Raw genomic sequence first — 21,576 nt, 5'->3', positions numbered from 1 at the left:
CCACAGCTTCACCCCTATCTCCACTTTGAAACTTTTGTTTTCATGGAACGTGAAAATGTGAATGAATTCCAGTTATTCCCTCTCAGTCTCTATCTGTTGTGGCCTGCCAGCTGCCAGCAGATGAGGAGTTTGGGGAAGAACTTGGGCAGGTTCCGGAGCCTGGGGAAGGCGCTGATGGATGCTCAGTGTCGGATGCAGAGATAGAGCCAGGCTATCCGGTATTTCCCAGCCAGAGAGGCAGCTGCCTTTGGAGTCAAGAGATGAGTGAGGAGGAGGAACAGCTGGGGCCTGTTCCAGATCTATGTATGCACAGAGCAGATAGGAGAGGTGAATAATGGAGGACAATGAGGAGCGGTGGGTTTCACATTATGTTACTACCGGTTCGCCCCTGCACACATGCTCACTTTGTGCGCACGTGCGCCTGGTTTGCACGCACACCTGCCTTCCACACATGCGCCCAGCCTTCTGCACATGTACTTTGCTCGCGGTGCGCCTTCCATGCATGTGCCCAGCCTCAAAATCGTGCCTAAATAGGATGGCATAGAGCTGGGGTATGTGGGCGTGGGCGTGGGTGTGGGCGGGCCCACCCGTGATTTCCGCTACCGGTTAGGGTGAACCAGTCCGAACCGGCTGAATACCACCTCTGACAATGAGCCAGCTTGGAAAGTAAAACAAACGTGGACACTGACTGCCTGGGGAATAAATAGGAGGAAAGTGGAATGGTTTGGTTGTCGCAGACAACCAGTCGCATTTCTGGAAAGTTTGCTCCTTGTGTGTTTCCTGCCTTGCCAGAATTGAAGTTTGTCTATTTCTCTGTTTGAACTGACTTAATTGGCAGCCTCCTGGCTGGGAGCTCACAGCCTTGCATTTATCATAATGAGCTGATAAGGACTATTCTTTCAGTTAACTCCTTGCAGGACTTTTGCTTGGACTTTCTATTGATGAAGGCAGTTAATATATATAAACGGCTGTGTGTGTGTTCCAGCATAACTCTGGAACGCCTCGAGCAATTTCAACCAAACTTGGTACACAGATGACTTACTCTCTAGAAACAAATACTGTGGGGGTAATACGGCCTTAACACCCTTTGGGATGAATATAGGGGCTGCACTGCCCAGCTGATCAGTCCCAGTGGCCCTCTGCAGTGGCCATGCGCTACCCGCTGGGTCATTCCGGACAGCAACGAGGACTGTTGCCACCAGATGGGTGTTGGCCCAGGTGGTTACCCTGGTGGCCAACCATGCGGAGCCTCAATGCCACCTGCCACCGGATGGTGGTTACCGGTGGGCATGGGCAGCCAGATGGACAGAGGGTGGGGCCCAAAGACTTATAGTGATTTTGTGTATGATTTTACAATATAATGTGTATATTGTATGTATACTTTTAAAAGTCTGTAAGGATTGGGATACATAAAAACCCGGGCAACGCTGAGTTATCAGTAAATAGTGATTTTTCTTTGCAGGGAGTCTGTTTCTTGTGTCTGTGAAGGCCGAGTGAGAACACTCTCTTTTCTTGTTCCCCTTTCAGAAGTTGGCAGCCGAGTGCGAGAGTGCTGGGTATCCGGGCGTCCTCATCCCATATAAGTGTGACCTCTCGGTGGAAGAAGAGATTCTCTCCATGTTCTCCGCCATCAAGACTCTCCATCAAGGGGTTGATGTCTGCATCAACAATGCTGGCTTGGCACGGCCAGAACCTCTGCTGTCTGGAAAGACCGAGGGTTGGAGAACCATGATAGATGTGAGTTGGTGGGGGGGAGGAAAGGAATCTCCAGGGAACCTTCTTGACCCATCCGCAGAGGGTGTTTGGCGTGCTGCCAAAATGTTCAGCACGTCAAGAAAGCTAAAGTTCCTCCACATGAGCTGGTGTGCTCCTTGACATCTTCTACAGTCAAATTTGTATTTGTATGTGGCTCTGTAGTTTTGGATTTCTCAGCCCATCCAAGCGATTGACAGCGCCAACATAATTGATTTATTTCCTGTTCCTTCTTCTGTTCTATCTCAACCACCATCTCCTCTTCCTCTTTCATGTCATTTTCCTCTTCTTTCTCTTCCTCCTCACTCTTCTGCCCCTCTTCCTTCTGTTCTACCTCGACCACCAACTTCTTTCATATCGTTTCTTTTTTTTTTTTTTTTTTTTTTTTTTTTTAATTTGATTTATATGCCGCCCTTCTCCGAAGACTCAGGGCGGCTTACAATGTGCTCAGCAATAGCCTTCATCCTTTTGTATATTTATACAAAGTCAGCTTATTGCCCCCACAAACTGGGTCCTCATTTTACCTACCTTAGAAAGGATGGAAGGCTGAGTCAACCTTGAGCCTTGGCGAGATTCGAACCCTGCAGTAATTGCAGGCAGCTGGTCTTAAGCAGCTTAATAACAGGGTGCCTTAAACCCTAGTACTACCAAGGCTCTTTTCTTGTTTCTTCTTTCTCTTCGTCATTATTTTTCTTCTGCTGCTCTACCCAACCACCTCCTCCTCTTTTTCCATATAATTGTCCTCTTCTTTCTCATTGTTCTTGTTCTTCTCCTTCTTCATCTCAACCTCAACCTCTTTTTTGTACTTTCTCCTCCTTCTCCTCCATCTCAACCTCAACCTCCTCCTTGTACGTTCTCCTCCTTCTCCTCCATCTCAACCTCAACCTCCTCCTTGTACTTTCTCCTCCTTCTCCTCCATCTCAACCTCAACCTCCTCCTCGTACTTTCTCCTCTTTCTCCTCCATCTCAACCTCAACCTCTTTTTTGTACTTTCTCCTTCTTCTCCTCCATCTCAACCTCAACCTCCTCCTTGTACTTTCTCCTCCTTCTCCTCCATCTCAACCTCAACCTCTTTTTTTGTACTTTCTCCTTCTCCTCCATCTCAACCTCCACCTCTTTTTTGCATTTTCTCCTTCTTCTCCTCCATCTCAACCTCAACCTCCTCCTTGTACATTCTCCTCCTTCTTCTTCATCTCAACTTCAACCTCCTCCTTGTACTTTCTCCTTCTTTTCCTCCATCTCAACCTCAACCTCTTTTTTGTATTTTCTCCTTCTTCTCCTCCATCTCAACCTCAACCTTGTACATTCTCCTCCTTCTCCTCCATCTCAACCTCAACCTCCTCCTTGTACGTTCTCCTCCTTCTCCTCCATCTCAACCTCCATCTCCTCTTTGTACTTTCTCCTTTTCTTCCATCTCAACCTCAACCTCTTTTTTGTACTTTATCCTCCTCCTCCTCCATCTCAACCTCAACCTCCTCCTTGTACATTCTCCTCCTTCTCCTCCATCTCAACCTCAACCTCCTCCTTGTACGTTTTCCTCCTTCTCCTCCATCTCAACCTCCATTTCCTCCTTGTACTTTCTCCTTCTTCTCCTCCATCTCAACCTCAACCTCCTTCTTGTGCTTCCTTTTCTTCTTCCTCCTCCTTCTCAACCTCCTTGTGCTTCCCCCTCCTCCTCCACCTTCTCCTCCACCTCCTTCTCCTCAACCTCCTTGTGCTTTCTCCTCCTCCTCCTCCATCTCAACCTCAACCTCCTTCTTGTGCTTCCTTTTCTTCTTCCTCCTCCTTCTCAACCTCCTTGTGCTTTCTCCTCCTTCTCCTCCTCCCTGGAAGGAGGCCATAGTAAAGCCATGTTTATTCATTTGAACTTTAGTGTATTGTTCAAATTATTTACCTCAGAGGTCAGTGACCTGCTCCGTTTGTTTCCTCGTTTGAGCAATGGCATAAGCATTCAACAGCGCCTCCCACCCCCCAGCATCTCAGAACATCACCAAGGTTGCGCCACCTTTTGACCTTGTTTTAAAATCTTGCACGGTTTTTGCATTTATTTTATTTATTTATTTATTTTTGCGCCCAGCTCTTTTGAGCACCCAGAGCGGAATATCAGAATCTGGTAAGATTAGTTCTTCTCGCATATTTTTTGCCCATTTATTTAAACACGGCGTTTATTGTTATCAAATAAAATCCAACCTTTGATTACAGTCATTAACTGCCCGAAAGCAAACACAATCACGGACCTAAGAGGAAAAGAAAAGCGGTAAAATAATTGAGAGCAGATAAGCTTAAGACCCTCATTTTTTCATTAAAAGAAAATTTGATGGGACTATTTATTCGGGAGATCTCAATAGAGGCCCACAGGGGCTGTTGCGGACTGCATGAAAAGTTAGGTACAGGGCTGGTAATTGCTAATTTATTTAAATCCAAAGCCCCTGATTGATTTTCCAGCCGCCTTCTCTTTCTTTCTGTTTTTTCCAGGTCAATATCTTAGCGGTCAGCATCTGCACGCGGGAAGCTTACCAATCCATGAAGGAAAGAAATATTGACGATGGACACATCATCAACATTAACAGGTGGGGAAATTGCACAAGTGAACATTTATTTATTTATTTAGTTATTTATTTACTTACTTACTTATTTACTAATTTATTTAACTAATTTATTTATTTTCTGCCTTTATTGTTTTGATAAATAGCTCAAAGTGGCTAACTCCTCCTATTTTCCGCACAACAACCCTGCAAGGAAGGTTGGGCCTGAGAGAGAAAGAGTAACTGGCGCAAAATCACCTAGTCGGCTTTCATGGCTAAGGCGGGACTAGAACTCTCAGTCTCCTCGTGATTGGATCAAAATCACCCAGCTGGCTTTCATGCCTAAGGCGGGACTAGAACTCTCAGTCACCTAGTGATTGGCCCAAAGTCATCCAGCTGGCTTTCAGGCCTAAGGCAGGACTAAAACTCTCAGTCTCCTCATGATTGGATCAAAATCACCCAGCTGGCTTTCATGCCTAAGGCGGGACTAGAACTCTCAGGCTCCTCGTGATTGGATCAAAATCACCCAGCTGGCTTTCATGCCTAAGGCGGGACTAGAACTCTCAGTCTCCTCGTGATTGGCTCAAAGTCACCCAGATGGCTTTCATGCCTAAGGCAGGACTAGAACTCTCAGTCACCTAGTGATTGGCCCAAAGTCATCCAGCTGGCTTTCAGGCCTAAGGTGGGACTACAATTCTCAGTCTCCTCGTGATTGGCCCAAAGTCACCCAGCTGGCTTTCAGGCCTAAGGCGGGACTAGAACTCTCAGTCTCCTCGTGATTGGATCAAAATCACCCAGCTGGCTTTCATGCCTAAGGCGGGACTAGAACTCTCAGACTCCTCGTGATTGGCTCAAAGTCATCCAGTTGGCTTTCAGGCCTAAAGCGGGACTAGAACTCACAGTTTACTGGTGATTGGCCCAAAGTCACCCAGAGGCTTTCATGTCTAAGGAAGCTAGAATTCCCGATCTCCTGGTTTTTAAGGAACCTTCCCCTACAGCATGGGTGTCAAACTTGCTGCGTCACGTTGCCGTCATGTGACGTTTTGCGATGTTTTTCCCCTTCGCGGAGGTGGGGTGACCGTGGCCTGCGGGTGATGCATCCGTCCCACAGGCCACCAGTTTGACATCCCTGCCCTACAGCATCCTTTATATGTCCTTTATATGGACTACACCTTCCACCAGACCATCCAGCGTAACCAACGCGCCGCTAAAGATTGCTAAATTGAAGAAAATATCCCAAATCTCACGGATTATCTTTTTGATATTTCTTTAATTTGATTTTAATACAGTTCTAGGGTCTACTTTATTTTGTTTCTTGTATTTGGCAGTGATTCTTTAATTTTGTGAGCCACACACTGATATGAGATGGGCATCTATGAATAAATGAACGAATGAATGAATAAGGAAAACTGAATTTTTGCAATTAGACCATTGTAACTGTCCTAAATCTGTGACAATGCATATAAAGGTAGTCCTTGACTTTCAACAGTTTGTTTAGTGACTGTTCAAAGTTACAACGGCAGTGTAGAAAGAGACTTACCACCGTTTTTCACAGTTACAACATTTGCAGCATCCCCGGGGTCATGTGATCAGAATTCAGATGCTTGGCAACTGGCTCGTACTTATGACGGTCGCAGTGTCCCAAGGTCATGTGCTCCTCTTTTGCGACCTTCTGACCAGCAAAGTCAATGGGGAACCCAGATTCACTTAACAACCGGGTTACTAAAACTTATCAACTGCACTAATTCATTTCATAGCTGTGGCAAGAAAAGTTGCAAAATGGGGCAAAACTCACTTAACAAATGTCTCGCTTAACAACAGAAATTCTGGGCTCAATTGTGGTCGTAAGTCGAGGACTACCTGTATTGGCCCTTTCTTCTGGGTGGGCAAGCTGTGGAAAACAAGCATGAACTACATGGCCCAGCATTCCTCACTATCTGCCACTCTGAATGAGGTTGTGGCTGTTGTGAGTGAATATGTGTGTGTGCAGTTGTTAAGTGAAATACATACACACACAGATCTCTCTCTCTCTCTCATTTATGTCTATCTATCTATCTATCATCTATCTTCTATCTAATCTCTCTCTCTACCGTATCTACCATATCTATCATCTATATGTCTGTCTATCTGTCTATCTATCATCTATATGTCTGTCTGTCTATCTCTAGCTATCATCTATATGTCTGTCTGTCTGTCTGTCTGTCTATCTATCTATCATCTATATGTCTGTCTGTCTATCTCTAGCTATCATCTATATGTCTGTCTGTCTGTCTGTCTGTCTGTCTGTCTATCTATCTATCTATCTATCTATCTATCTATCTATCTATCTATCTATATGTCTGTCTGTCTATCTCTAGCTATCATCTATATGTCTGTCTATCTATCTATCTATCATCTATATGTCTGTCTGTCTATCTCTAGCTATCATCTATATGTCTGTTTATCTATCATCTATATGTCTGTCTATCATCTATATGTCTATCTATCTATATGTCTGTCTATCTATCTATCATCTATATGTCTGTCTGTCTATCTATTTATCTATCATCTATATGTCTGTCTGTCTATCTGTCTGTTTATCTATCTATCTATCATCTATGTCTATATCTATCTATCTATCTATCTATCATCTATATGTCTATCTATCTATATCTATCTAATCTCTCTCTATCTACCATAACTATCTCTGTCTGTCTGTCTGTCTGTCTGTCTGTCTGTCTGTCTATCTCTCTCTCTATATATCTATCTAATCTCTCTATCTACCATATCTATCATCTATATGTTTGTCTGTCTGTCTGTCTGCCTGTCTGTCTGTCTGTCTATCTATCTATCTATCTATCTATCTATCTATCTATCTATCTATCTATCTATCTATCTATCTATCTATCTATCTATCCATGCAGTGTGAGTGTGTGTGTGTGTGTGTGTGTGTATTTCACTTAACAACTGCAGTGATTTTATTTTTTTTTTTAATTTGATTTATATGCCACCCTTCTCCGGAGACTCAGGGCGGCTTACAATGCGCTAAGCTTAACAACTGTGACAAAAGTAGTAGGGCGGTATAGGAATCCAATAAAATAAATAAATAAATAAAAAGTTCGTAAAATGGGGCACAACTTCCTTGCTTAGCAACAAAATGTTGGACTCACTTGTGGTTGTAAGTCGAGGACTATCTATACTAAATATTTTCCCCTTCTTTTGCCTTTCATTTTTCCCCCCTGCGTCATGTCCAGCATGGGCGGTCACAGGGTCATCCCAGAGTCGGTTGTACACTTTTACAGCGCCACAAAATACGCTGTCACGGCTTTAACCGAAGGGCTTCGGCAGGAACTAAGAGAAGCAAAGACACACATACGAGCCACCGTGAGTAACTCTGATTGGACTGTTTTGCTTGTCTCAAGTCCTGGGTTCAATTCCCTGCATCCCTGCCCTGCTTTGTGAGTCAGAATAGATTTCTCTTTTCCAAAACGGACCAGATTGGAATATCCTCATCAGCAGACCAGGTTTATGGACATTCATGATGCTAGTCCTCTTTGTTTGCACCATGTGCATAGAGCATTGTTGGCAAATTTCCAGTCAGGCTGTCTACAGTAGTGTCCTTCAACCATGGCCCTTTTAAGATGGGTGGACTTCAACTCCCAGAATTCCCCCGCCAGCATGCTTTTAAGATGTGTGAACTGCAATTCCCTTGCTGGCTGGGGGAATTCTGGGAGTTGAAGTCCTGCCATTTTAAAATGGCCACAATGGAGAAACACTGGGCTACAACTTTAATCACTCCCACTCAGTACAGCCCCACTATTTTATTTATAACTCTATTTATTCCATTTATTTATACATGGTTCCGTGAATATTTGGACATCAACTTCAAAGCGGGCTAGAGATTATAGGCATGGCCAGATGATTGATGTAAACCTTCCAGAATTGATTAAGATGTAGAATAGAATAACAGAGTTGGAAGGGACCTTTGAGGTCTTCTAGTCCAACCCCCTGCTTAGGGCAGGAAACCCTGAATTTATTTTTAACATCGGATTGGAGTTACTTAGATGTCTACGGAGATCCTCAGTCATCCAGCTCATGGTTGTCCCAAATATGCTTTTCCAAAAGGCATCTGGACCAGCTCCCCAAACACGACAAACCCTCTGAAGTTAACTCAAAAGATTCCTTTATCAGGAGTGCCAGCAGCTCCGGCAAAATGTTTCTCACTCACGGCAGGCTAACAAGTCCATCCTGTCTGCCACATCTATTCATCTCCGCCTCCTGCCTTTGATCCCCACAGCTAGGGTGGATCGCTAGCAGCGGTGGCTCTTCCATCCCAAGGACCGGCCCATAGATTTCCACTGCTCTCCTCTCCTCTACCTTCTGCGCATCCAAGCGTCAGGCACTGGACCCAGCTGTTCCTCCTCTTCCTCATCAGCCACCTCCAGACCTGGGGGCTGTTGACTCTCCATCTGAGTGTTGACGGATGGCTCAGGCTCCGCCTCTGTTTCTCTCTCTCTACAAGCTCCACTGCCTCTTCCCCCTCGATTGCCTTGATGCTGACCCTGACTCCCACGCCGCCTCCTCTTCCTCCTCCTCCTCCTCCTCCTCCGATTTGGCTGCTGGAGGGGCTGGCAGCCGACAGGTCACAACATATATATTGTACATATATATCAGTGGTGGATTTCTACTGGTTCAACCCGGTTCGCACGAACCGGTAGCAGCGGGAGGCTGCACCACCCGCCCCGATGTCATCACGGACGGTCTGTGCCTGCGCAGAAGCGCTGTTCATGCAGTCACAATTCTGAACCAATAGTGAAGGAAGTGGAACCCACCACTGATATATCTACTGCTCAAAAAAATAAAGGGAGCACAAGCAGAAGACATCCGAGATCTGAATGAATGAAATAGCCTTATTAAATACTTTGTTCTTTACAAACAGGAGTTTATACACTGCTCAAACAACTAAAGGGAACACAAAACTACTGTATGTAACGAACAAAGTATTTAATAAGGCTATTTCATGCATTCAGATTTCGGATGTCTTCTGCTTGTGTTCCCTTTATTTTTTTGAGCAGTGTATATATGTAAAATAGGATGCTGTTTTTCTTTTTTCCTGTTTTATTCCTGTTTTTTTCTTTCTTTAGTGTATTTCTCCAGGTCTGGTCGAGACCGGATTCGCTTTTAAACTGCATGATAATGATCCAGAAAGAGCTGCGGCCACATATGAGAGTATTAGGGTAAGAAAAAAACCCCAAAGAGCTATAGAGAGGTGATTTTGGTTAAGAGAAATGTAAGGTTGTTTGTATTTGGGGTTTAGGATAGGCACGTTCAACTTCTGGGCAGGGCACCCCAAAATTGGATGGGTTCTGGGGGTGGCAGGTAAAAAAATCCCTACCATTCAATCTAAATTTATACAAATTTCATTGGGTTTACATAATTATAGGTAGTCCTTGACTTACAATCATTGGTTTGGTGACTCTTCAAAGTTATAACGGCACTGAAGTAAAGCCGCTGAAGTAAAGTCCTCACACTTATGATGGTCACAGCTTCCCTATGGCCACGTGATCAGAATTAGGGTGCTTTTGGCAACTGCCATGTATTTATAAAGATTGCGGCATTCCTGGGATCACGTGATCAACATTTGAGATCTTCCGAGCCGGCTTCCGACAAGCAAAGTCAATGGAAGGAAGCAGGATTTGTTTAATGACGGCATGAGTCACTTAACAACTGCAGAGAATTGGCAAAAAAAAAAAAGTTTGTAAAACCGGACATAAGTCAAATTAACAACCGCCTTGCATAGGAACAGAAATTCTGCTCCTAATTGCCGTCGTAAGTCGAAACTACCTGTCCTGCAAAGGTTGTTGATAATTTTCCACTTGGGACATTTTAAGTTTTCATTTGATAGTAATTTTTGGCATTGGGGGGTTGGGGGGCATCTGGTCTTAGGAGAAGCCTCCCTCCCTGCGAAATGGTAAGGTATTTATCCAGCCATAAGGCAAGTTTCTCAGATATAGGTAGTCCTCGACTTATAACCATTCGTTTAGTGACCGTTCGAAGTTGTAACAGCACTGGGGAAAAAAGCAACATCACCATTTTTTCACAGTGACAACTGTTGTAGCATCCCAGAGCAAAATTCGGATATTTGGCAACTGTCTCATAGTTATGACCGTTGCAGTGTCCTAGGCTCATATGATCCGCTTTTGTGACCTTCTGACAAGCTAAGTCAATGGAGAAGCCAGATTCACCGAACAACCGTGTTACTAGCGTAACATCTGCAGTGATTCACTTAACAACTACGGCAAAAAAGGTCGTAAAATAGGGCAAAATTCACTTAACGACTGCCTTTCCTTAGCAAAGGAAATTCTGGGCTCAGTTGTGGTTGTAAGTCGAGGCCTACCTGTAACGACCTAGAAATTAGGCGTCCTTGGTCTTCACTGATCAGAATAAAAGATGCGAGTTGAAAACAAGAGAATCGGCAAGAGAAGAGAAATGGCTGCAGAGACGGCTTTTAAAGGCTGAAGATTGACAGCTTTTTGAACCAGGCGTAACTCTTGTTGTTGTAAGGTCTAAGCATGCTGGCTGGGGAATTGTGGGAGTTGAAGTCCACAAGTTTTAAAGTCGAGAGGTTTAAAGGTTGAGAAACACTCAGCTAGAGAACTCAGAGGTCTTCAAACTTGGCAGCTTTAAGACTTGTGGACTTCAACTCCCAGAATTCTCCAGCCAGCATAGCTGGCTGGAGAATTCTGGGAGTTGAAGTCCACAAGTCTTAAAGCTGCCAAGTTTGGAGACTCTTGTTAGATGATGATCACCCAGTTTGAAGACCTCAACGGAAGGAGGAGACACCATTTCATAAGGCATCCTGGCTGACCGCTTGTAGAGTCAAGGAATTCCTCCATAGATTTAGCTGGAATTGCCTTCTTTGTTTTAAACTCTGTGGATTTTATTCCTATCCTGGGAAGGGGGAGTAACGGTGCATAAATCCATTCCCCCCTTTTTTTTTTTTTGTATGAAAAATTGCTACTATTTCTACCTTAGTTATTTTTTCTCTGGCTAATCATACCCAAATTGTTTAGCTCTTTCTCACCATCTTAGTAGTCTTCAGTTTGCCACTGTCCCTTTGGATTGATGATGCCTCAAACTGGATATATAGCATTCCAGGTACAGCCTGTCTATCGTCCCTTTCCTCTTTTCTTCTTCTTCTTCTCCTTCTCCTTCTTCTCCTTCTTCTTCTTCTTCTTCTTCTTCTTCTTCTTCTTCTTCTTCTTCTTCTTCTTCTTCTTCTTCTTCTTCTTCTTCTTCTTCTTCTTCTTCTTCTCCTTCTCCTTCTCCTTCTCCTCCTTCTTCCTCCTCCTCCTCTCCTTTTTGCTTTCTTTCTTTTCCTCTTTCTTTCTTTTCCTTTTTTCTTCTTTCTTTCTTTCCTTTCCTTTTTTCTTCTTTCTTTCTTTCCTTCCTTCTTTCCCTTTTTTCTTCTTTCTTTTCCTTCCTTTCTTCCTTCCTTCTTTCTTCCTTCCTTCCTTTCTCTTTCTTTCTTTTCTTCCTCTTTCTTTTTTCTTTCCCTTTTTTCTTCTTTCTTTCTTTTCCTTCCTTCCATTCTCTTTCTTTCTCTCTCTCTCTCTCTTCCTTCCTTCCTTCTTTCCCTTTTTTCTTCCTTCCTTCCTTCTTTCTTTCCTTCCTTCTTTCCTCTTTCTTTCTTTTTCTTTCTTTCTTCTTTCCATTTTTTCTTCTTTCTTTCTCTTTCTTTCTTTCTGCTTCCCCCTCTTCCTCTTCCTCCTCCTCCTTCTCCTTTCTCCCCTACTTTCTCTTTCTCCTCTTTTGAATAAAGGAAAATATTTGTAGCTCATAATTGAAATGAGGAGTCCTTGGTGCTCTTTGAGCTTGGTTGTTTCCTTGCAGAGATTTTATTACCCAAACTAGCTAATATCATCAGTCACTGGACCACTCGTCTCCTTCTTTTCTTCTCCCCCTCCCCACTCCTCTTTCCCCTTCCCCATTCCATCTCCTCCCTTCTCTTTCCCCTCCTCTTCTGTATCCTCTTGGCTGTTAGAAGGAGGTTATCACTGTAATTATTCATTTTGTTTCCGTGTGAGAAAACACTTGTATATGAGAGAGATTATTGGCATATACAGATACGAGATTGATTTTATAAATGGGTTAGCCAAGACTTAACTTCAAGCTAATCTGCCAAGAAATCCATAATCTGAGTAGACCTTTGCACTTCCTGCCTGTTCCTTCCTTTTCAGCAACTTCTGTTCTTAGTAAGAGCAACCTCTTCATTCATCAGTCATTTCGGGGTGGGGGTGGGGGAAAGTCTTCAGTTTTGCTGTCAGTATATTGGGTAGATGCAAAAGAGGAAATCAATTAATTTTGCAACCAATTTTATAGGTCTTTAGTTAGAAGTCATTCATTCGATTAATATAAATTTAGGGTTTTATCCTCTCGTTTTTTTGGTGACCGGCTGATATGTATACATATACTATATACGTATATGACTGATATGTACACACAGGTACATACATGTCTTTCTTTCACATGTGCAAGTATGTCACACACTTGGGGTTGTATAATAAGATAACAGAGTTGGAAGGGACCTTGGAGGTCTTCTAGTCCAACCCCCTGCTTAGGCAGGAAACCCTACACCACTTCAGACAAATGGTTATCCAACCTCTTCTTAAAAACTTCCAGTGTTGGAGCATTCGCAACTTCTGGAGGCAAGTTGTTCCACTGATTAATTGTTCTTTCTGTCAGGAAATTTCTCCTTACTTCCAGGTTGCTTCTCTCCTTGATTAGTTTCCACCCATTACTTCTTGTCCTGCCTTCAGGTGCTTTGGAAAATAGCTTGCCTCCCTCTTCTTTGTGGCAGCCCCTCAGATATTGGAAGACTGCTATCATGTCTCCCCTGGTCCTTCTCTTCATTAAACTAGACATACCCAGTTCCTGCAACTGTTCTTCATATGTTTTAGCCTCCAGTCCCCTAATCATCTTTGTTGCTCTTCTCTGCACTCTTTCCAGAGTCTCCACATCTTTTTTACATCGTGGCGACCAAAACTGAATGCAGTATTCCAAGTGTGGCCTTATCAAGGCATTATATGTTTGTTTACATTATTTCTGTTCTACCTATCATAATACCTTGGCAGGATAAAGTTATTACAAAATAGATTTAAAAATAAAATACGCCTCCTCAACCCACATTAAAATAACTAAATGCAGGAAACCATTTTTTTTAAAAAAGCCCACCAAATATTATTTTCAGAAAGTTTTTTAAAAAAACCTTTGGAAAAAGTATAGTTTTAATGCCTTTAACAACATCAAGCAAAGCTATTCTATCTCGGAATGAATGCTGAACATTATTGCTAACTTGGCTAAGCTGCAGAGATCTTTGGGCTATTTTGGCAAACAGAGATGAATCCTGAGTAATGTGGGGTTAGAATTGTGGGTGTCTCTAGACTTCTTGACTCCACCTTACCTCTAGCCCTGGATAGAAAGCTGATTGTGCTTCCAAATTCCTGAACTCTGGGACACGTTAAGGTAATTTTGGACTCTGAACGGTGAGGTCACGCTGGTAGAGTGAGCGGGAAGGTAGATGGTACAGTACAATGTTTCACAAGCTTGGTGATTTTAAGCTATGTGGACTTTGACTCCCAGAATCCCCCAGCCAGTGTGCTTGAAGTTGAGTGAACCATAACTCCCAGAATCCCCCAGCCAGTGTGCTTAGAGTTGAGTGAATTATAACTCCCAGAATCCCCATTGGTTTCACATTATAACAGCTGCAGAACTAAAAGACTTGGTTCACTCCAGGGGTGGGTTCTATTTACCTTTACTACCGGTTCGCAACAGGATCGCGCTCATGTGCTTGCTTTGCTCACGCAGGCGCCTTGCTTCTGCCCATGCGCAGATCGCTTCTGATGACGTCAGGGTCAGTGGGCGGAGCCTCCTGCCAGTTTTACTACCAGTTCTATAGAACTGGTCTGAACCGGGGGCAATCCACCACTGGTTCACTCCATGGGAAGACGTTGTAAGGCCGTCATTCATGCTAAAGGTTACCCAACTAAATATTAACTGACGTGATAATTTTTGTATTTTTTTTCTAGGGTGATAATTTTTTTATATCTCGTTTTTTTCTACATATTTCACTTTTCTTCTTTAGACTGTAACTGCTCTTCTAATAGCAGATCCTTCATAAAAGTTATTGCATTACATTTTTGATTAAATTATCTTTGCATTGATATATAATTTTATGGGACTATTTAAAAAAAAAGTTATTAGCTAGTTTTAGAAAATACACTTTTCCCAAAAGGTTTCCACAATTTTGGCTATTACTGTACATGCTCCAACACTGGAAATTTTTAAGAAGAAACTGGACAATCATTTGTCTGAAATGGTATAGGGTGTCCTGCCTGAGCAGGGGGTTGGACTAGAAGACCTCTTAGGTCCCTTCCAATTCTGATATTCTGTTATCCTTTTTTGCATTCTGTTTCTTTCTCTTTCCTAGTGTTTAAAAGCTGAAGATATGGCCAACGCTGTAATATATGTTCTCAGCGCCCCACCTCATGTACAGGTAGGACTGTGGAGTCTCTGAATATTTTTTGTAAATGTGTGGGAAGATGGGGGAAGATTATTTCCATGATGGTCCCTGGAGGAAATGGCATCTCCAAACATCACCACAAGGGATGAAAAAAATATTCTGACTTTATGGAATCACTAATTCAAGGATGCAGGGCCGGATTTAGATGAAAAGAGGCCCTAGGCTATTCCACTTATGAGGCCCTTTCACCAGTGGTGGGATTCAATTTTTTTAACAACAGGTTCTGTGGGCGTGGCTTAGTTGGGGGTGTGGCTTGGCAATCATGTGACTGGGTGGGTGTGGCTAGCTGGTCACATGACTGTGTAGGCGTGGGTAGCTCGTCATGTGACCGAGTGGGCGTGGCTATGTGCATAGACTTTTTTCAGGGGGCTGAAAAAAGTCATTTCTGACTGGGCCTCGCATTTTTGACTGGTCCTCACACTTATGACCATCCTCACATTTATGCCCGTGCAGCTTTCTTAACAACCATGTCACTCATTTCACAACTGCTTCTCTTCACCATGGTGACAAGATAGGGCAAAAACGTAAAATGTGAGGACAGTCGTAAATTCGAGGACTGGTCAAAAGTGCGAGGACCAGTCAGAAATAACTTTTTCAGCCCTCTGAGTAGTCCATATGCATAAAAGGATACAGCAATAGAGAGGGATGAAGGAAGGAAGGGAAATTAGAGTAGGAGGGAGGGTAAGAGAGGGAGGAAGAGAGGAGGAGAAGGAGAAAGGAAGAGGAAATAGGGAGGAGAAGAAGAAGAGGGAGGAAGAGAAAGTAAGAAGGAAAGAAAAGAGAGAGGTGGTAGATTTGAGGAGAAAGATTGCTGTACAATAAAAAAGATGAAAGGGAAGAAAGCCAACCCCAAACAAATATAAAGATATTAAGATAAAGAATGAATTGTTAAACTTTAAAGAATAAAAGAGAACAAATATGAATAAATAACAATAATTAGAAACACACATACAAACATACAATGTATTTTCTTTGAACAGAGTATTTGGCCGGTTCACAAATTTAAACAGTGTTTAGTCATTTCAATTAAATTTACAATTTCTATATTTCCTTTTTGCCATATTTATTCCTCATCTATTTTTGTAAAAAACCAATATTACCCTTCATCCTCATCTCTAATCTTAATCAAATTCAATTTTTCCCTTCTATTCTATATTATACCCCTTCCCATTGTCATCTATTTTTATATCCATCCTCACATTAGTTAATTATGTAATATTAGTTGTTTAATATAAATTCAACATTTTAATATAAATCAATTAGTTATATAACTACCTTTTTTGTATATTAATCAATATGAACATGAATATTCCAATTATTTCCATGCAATCCAATTTCTTACAAATGAATTAATTATATTTACCAATAATAATAAACCAAATAATTTCCCCCATATATTCCTCCAAACCACAACTTAACCATTTCTGCTTTCAGAAATATACAATTAATAGTATCTCAATTATTACAATTCCCTAGTTAAAGAGCTTTTTTTCTTTTGTGTTTTAAAATCCTGAACTCTCCTCTTTTTCCCTAAATTTCCCATTGTTTGCACCTACCTTTTTTGGTGAGGAAAAAGAAAAGAATTCTGCCTGCCTAATTTTCCAACCTTGCAGCAACAGCAAAGCAGTTTCAGTTTCGTTTCTCAGCATAGCTAGGGGGAAAAAAAATCAGCACTCTTTGCAAGGAAGCAGAAGAGCCCTGAGCAAAACAGCTGAGACAAATCAGCTGAGAGCCGGAAGGCCAATTAGCCTATGCTGAAGCTCCGGGGGCCAATAAAATTACAAAAAAACCACCGAACCCTTTGTTAAATTGCTGGCTCCCCCGCCCCTCGCCCACCACTATTTATTGGCAATAAATAGTGGTGCGGAGGGGCGGGGCAAGCCAGCAATTTAACAAAGGGTTCGGCCGAACCCCCTAGAACCCCCAGAATCCCACCACTGTGTAGGCCCCTCTTGATCTTGAGGCCCTAGGCTGAAGCCTAGTTAGCCTATAGGAAAATCCGGCCCTGCAAGGATGCAATGACATTATGCTATGCATAAATGTTGATCTGCTTCTATCAGGTTCCTATGACTATGGAGTTGAAGTCCAAAGTCTTAAAAGTTTTAAGCTGAATTTGGAGACTTCTGCCTTCAGTCTCTAACAGGCTTAGTGAGTGCTGGACGCCCTTGTTAAGGAACCCTAAAAAGGAGATCCCAGAAGCAGTGGTGAAATCTAAAATTTGTTACTACCGGTTCTGTGGGCGTGGCTTGGTGGTGGGGGGTTAATGTGACCGGGTGGGCGTGGCCAATTTTTTTTTCTTTTAAAACCATTTTTTCTACAACCTCTTCGGCAAAGAGGTTGTTAAAAAAAATGCTTTCAAAAGGCTCTGATGATCCCAGCTGAGTTGCCTGATTGTCAGAGGCTTTTTTTCTTTTAAAAGCCTCTGCCGATCAGGCAACTCAGCTTGGATCGTCAGAGGCTTTTAAAAGAAAAAAACCCTCTGCTGATTAGGCAACTCAGCTTGGATCGTCAGAGGTATTTAAAAGAAAAAAAGCCTCTGCCGATCAGGCAACTCAGCTTGGATCGTCAGAGGTATTTAAAAGAAAAAAAACCTCTGCCGATCAGGCAACTCAGCTTGGATCGTCAGAGGCATTTAAAAGAAAAAAAAACTTCTGCCGATCAGGCAACTCAGCTGGGATCATCAGCTGACGATCCCTTTGACGATCCCAGCTGAGCCGTGCAATCATCAGAGTTTTTTTTTTTTTTTTTACTTTTAAAAGCATTTTTTCGGCCAAAGAGGTTGTAGAAAAAATGCTTTTAAAAGTAAAAAAAAAAAAGCCACTGATGATTGTGCGGCTCAGTTGGGCATGGGGGGGGAGGGATTTTTGCTACCGGTTCTCTGAACCACCCGCCTCCATCGCTACCGGATCGGGTGATCCGGTCCAAACCGGGAGCATTTCACCCCTGCCCAGAAGTGACCATCACTTCTGTAGGATCCTTGAAATTTGTTGCAGGTAGTCCTCGACTTATAACAGTTCATTTAGTGACCAAAGTTATAACGGCACTGAAAAAAGTGACCTGACCAATTTTCACACTTATGATCATTGCAGCATCCCCATGGACACGTGATTTACATTTGGGTGCTCGACAACTGACTCACATTTACGACGGTTCCAGTATCTTGGAATCATGTGATTCCCCCTTTGGCGACCTTCTGACAAAGTCAATGGGGAAACCGGATTTGCTTAACAGCCGTGTGACTAATTTAAGAATGGTGGTGATTCGCTTAACGAATGAGGCCAGGGGTGGGCTTCAGATCCTTTAGCAACGGGTTCGCTGCCCCGTTGCTGGGTGGGTGTGGCCATGGTGGGCGTGGCCTAGTCAGCTGCCTGCACTACGGTGAGGGAGCAGGTCGTTTTTCTCCCTCCCCAGGCTCTGGAGGCTTTTCTCGAGCCTCCGGGAGGGCAAAAACTGCTCCCCCCGGGGTCGGGAGGCCCTCCAGAGGCTGGAAACAGACCCGTTTCCGGAGTTCCGGAACTTCCAGAAGGCCTGTTTTTCGCCCTCCCAGACCCTCCATGCCCCCCTGCACTTATCTGGAATGATGAACGGGCCGTGTGGAGATTCCGGAGAGGGGAGGGGAAGGGTGGGCGCCAGCCAAGGGTGGCATTTCGCGGTTCGCCGAACCCTGGCGATCCTTGACTAGAGGATCGCCCAAACCCTGCCGAATCCCCAGGAGCCCGCCCCTGAATGCGGCAGGAGAGGTCGTAAAAGTGGGGCAAAACTCACTTAACAAATTTCTCACTCAGCCACGTCAATTGCGGGCTCCATTGGGGTCGTAAGTTGAGGACTACCTACATTTCCCCGCTCAAATTTCACCCGGCAACAATGACCAAACTCCCTCTGTGTCTTCCAGATCGGCGATATTCAGATGAGACCCACCGAACAAATGTCGTAGCTAAGGAAGAAGAAGAGGATGGGACAACCTTTCTCCAAACAGGGTTTTCTTCAGATGACGGATGACTTTCTAAGGGCCTTATGGGGCGGCCTGACCCACAGCCCCTTCGCCCACGTAGCTCTCTTCAACTGAGCTCACCTCAGTGGAAACTAACAGGAAAATCCAGCCTTCACCATAACTCCTCCACTCACCCCTTGGTTCTCCCCACCATGGTTAATTTGTAAGCAACCGTTCCCAGCACACTACATCACCGGATTCTGATTTTCGGGGAATCTACCAAGAGTAGATCTGGACAGCGAACGTTTCATGAACCGATTCCTTCAGCTTTCCTTTGGGACTTGCAACCAATGTACGATTTTCTGGAAATGCATTGAAACCGAAACGCTGCCCCGTCTTTTTCTTCCTAGGTGGTCACCCCACAAACCGGGTGTCAGCAACCCGCGGCTCCGGAGCCACATGTGGCTCTTTGGGCCCTCTGCTGTGGCTCCCTGTCCCATCACTGGCTGGCCCAGCCCCTCGCCCTCCCCTCCCAGTCACTCCTCCCCTGGCTTTGGAAATCCGAGAGATACAGAGAGGAGAGGGGGAGAGAGGGAGAGGGAGACAAATACACAGAGAGAGAGAGATACAGAGAGAAGGAGGAGATAGAGAGGGAGAGGTGAGAGAGAGATACAGAGAGGGGGAGAGAGAGATACAGAGAGAGGGAGAGAGAAACAGATACAGAGAGGGGGGAGAGGGGGAGAGAGACAAATACACAGAGAGAGAGATACAGAGAGGGGGAGAGAGAAGCATAGATACAGAGAGGGGGAGAGACAAATACACACACAGAGAGATACAGGGAGAGAGGGGGAGAGAGGGGGATATAGGGAGACGGGAGAGAGATAAGAGAGGGGGAGAGAGAGAAACAGATACAGAGAGGGGTGAGAGACAAATACACAGATACAGAGAGAGAGGGGGGAGATAGGGAGATGGGAGAGAGAGATAAGAGAAGGGGAAAGAAACATAGATACAGAGAGAGGAGTGGGGAGAGGGAGAGGTGAGAGATACAGAGAGGGGGAGAGAAACAGAGATACAGAGAGAGGGGGGGAGATAGGGAGACGGGAGAGAGATAAGAGGGTGAGAGAAACATACAGAGAGAGGAGAGGGGGAGAGAGAGAGGAGAGGGGGAGAGAGGGGAGAGGGGGAGGGGAAGATAGAGGGAGGAGAGAGATACAGAGAGGGGGGAGAGAGAAACAGAGATACAGAGAGAGAGGGGGGAGATAGGGAGACGGGAGAGAGATAAGAGGGTGAGAGAAACATACAGAGAGAGGAGAGGGGGAGAGGGAGAGGAGAGGGGGGGAGAGGGGGAGGGGAAGATAGAGGGAGGAGAGAGATACAGAGAGGGGGGAGAGAGAAACAGAGAGATACAGAGAGAGAGGGGGGAGATAGGGAGACGGGAGAGAGATAAGAGGGTGAGAGAAACATACAGAGAGAGGAGAGGGGGAGAGGGAGAGGAGAGGGGGGGAGAGGGGGAGGGGAAGATAGAGGGAGGAGAGAGATACAGAGAGGGGGGAGAGAGAAACAGAGAGATACAGAGAGAGAGGGGGGAGATAGGGAGACGGGAGAGAGATAAGGGGGAGAGAAACATAGATACAGAGAGAGGAGAGGGGGAGAGGTGAGAGATACAGAGGGGGGGAGAGAGGGGAAGATAGAGGGGGGAAAGAGATACAGAGAGGGGGGAGAGAGAGATACAGGGAGAGAGGGGGAGAGAGAGAAAGAGAAAGAGAGAAACGGGTTTTGTGGTTCCCGGTATTTTTTAACAGTTCTCTGTCCTAATGACTGGATGGGTAGGCATGGCTAGGGGGTCATGTGACTGGGTGGGAGTGAGTGACCAGTTGGCCACGCCCCCCAGGTTTTGTGGCTCCTGGTGTTTTGTGTTTTTTGTTTTCCCTGTGGGAAATGGGTCCAAATGGCTCTTTGAGTGTTTAAGGTTGCAGACCCCTGCCCCAAACCGTTCAAATAGAATATTTTTCCAATATTTTCTGGGCGCTGAGGAGTAGCCTTAATACCCATTAAACATGAACAAAAGCAAGCCAGCTTAGAAGCAGTTTCCATGTTAGAGCAGAGTTGGGCTGGGATCGCAGGTTCAAATATTTTCAGCTTTTTCGTTGATATACAGGTAGTCCTTGACTTACAACAGTTCATTTAGTGACCAAAGTTTAGCACAGCACTAGAAAAAGGTGACTTAGGACCGCTTTTCACAGGGATGACTTGTGTGATCAAAATTCAGACGCTTGGCAACTGGTTCATATTTACGACCGTCGCTGTGTCCCGAGGTCACGTGAAACCCTTTTGCGACCTTCTGAGAAGCAAAGGCAATGGGGAAACCAGATTCACTTAACAACCAGGTTAGTAACTTATCAACTGCGATGATTCACTTAACAACGGCGGCAAGAAAGGTCCTAAAATGGGGCAAAAAAACTCACTTAACCGATGTCTCACTTTACAAAGAGACATTTTGGGCTCAGTTGTGGTCGTAAGTCAAAGGACTACCTGTACTGTTGTAAGTAGTTGCGGTCATCAGGCGAGGCAATTGTTAAGCAAACGCAGCGGCCATTAAGTGAATGTGACAGTCATATTCCTGAACGAGAAACGTTATGCCAGAAACAAGAAGTAAATCCAAGAAACCAGCAATAATACTAATATTAATACTTTAGAATAGAATAGAATAGAATAGAATAGAATAGAATAGAATAGAATAGAATAGAATAGAATTAGAATCTTTATTTGGAATGGATTGGAATAGAATAGAATAGAATAGAATAGAA

General features: G+C 44.2%; 1 protein-coding gene across 2 annotated transcripts in view; it reads left to right on the top strand.

Moving 5' to 3' along the window:
• Window positions 1-19,154, top strand: part of DHRS11 (dehydrogenase/reductase 11) — a 41,608-nt gene extending 22,454 nt beyond the window's left edge. Inside the window, exons 2-7 of one of the 2 annotated variants that reach the window (XM_060693234.2) lie at window positions 1,528-1,737; window positions 4,228-4,322; window positions 7,511-7,640; window positions 9,401-9,493; window positions 14,746-14,811; window positions 18,731-19,154. In XM_060693234.2, the coding sequence (XP_060549217.1) occupies window positions 1,528-1,737; window positions 4,228-4,322; window positions 7,511-7,640; window positions 9,401-9,493; window positions 14,746-14,811; window positions 18,731-18,772 (636 nt within the window). In that variant the 3' untranslated portion in view covers window positions 18,773-19,154. The remainder of the gene's footprint in view (window positions 1-1,527; window positions 1,738-4,227; window positions 4,323-7,510; window positions 7,641-9,400; window positions 9,494-14,745; window positions 14,812-18,730) is intronic. The other variant, XM_087889796.1, reaches the window with a different exon arrangement.
• Window positions 19,155-21,576: the final 2,422 nt, after the last annotated feature.

The sequence above is a fragment of the Pantherophis guttatus genome, chromosome 1, assembly GCF_059756535.1.
Source record: "Pantherophis guttatus breed Tessera chromosome 1, ASM5975653v1, whole genome shotgun sequence".
NCBI lineage: Eukaryota > Metazoa > Chordata > Lepidosauria > Squamata > Colubridae > Pantherophis > Pantherophis guttatus.
This window is presented reverse-complemented; position numbering and strand designations above follow the sequence as displayed.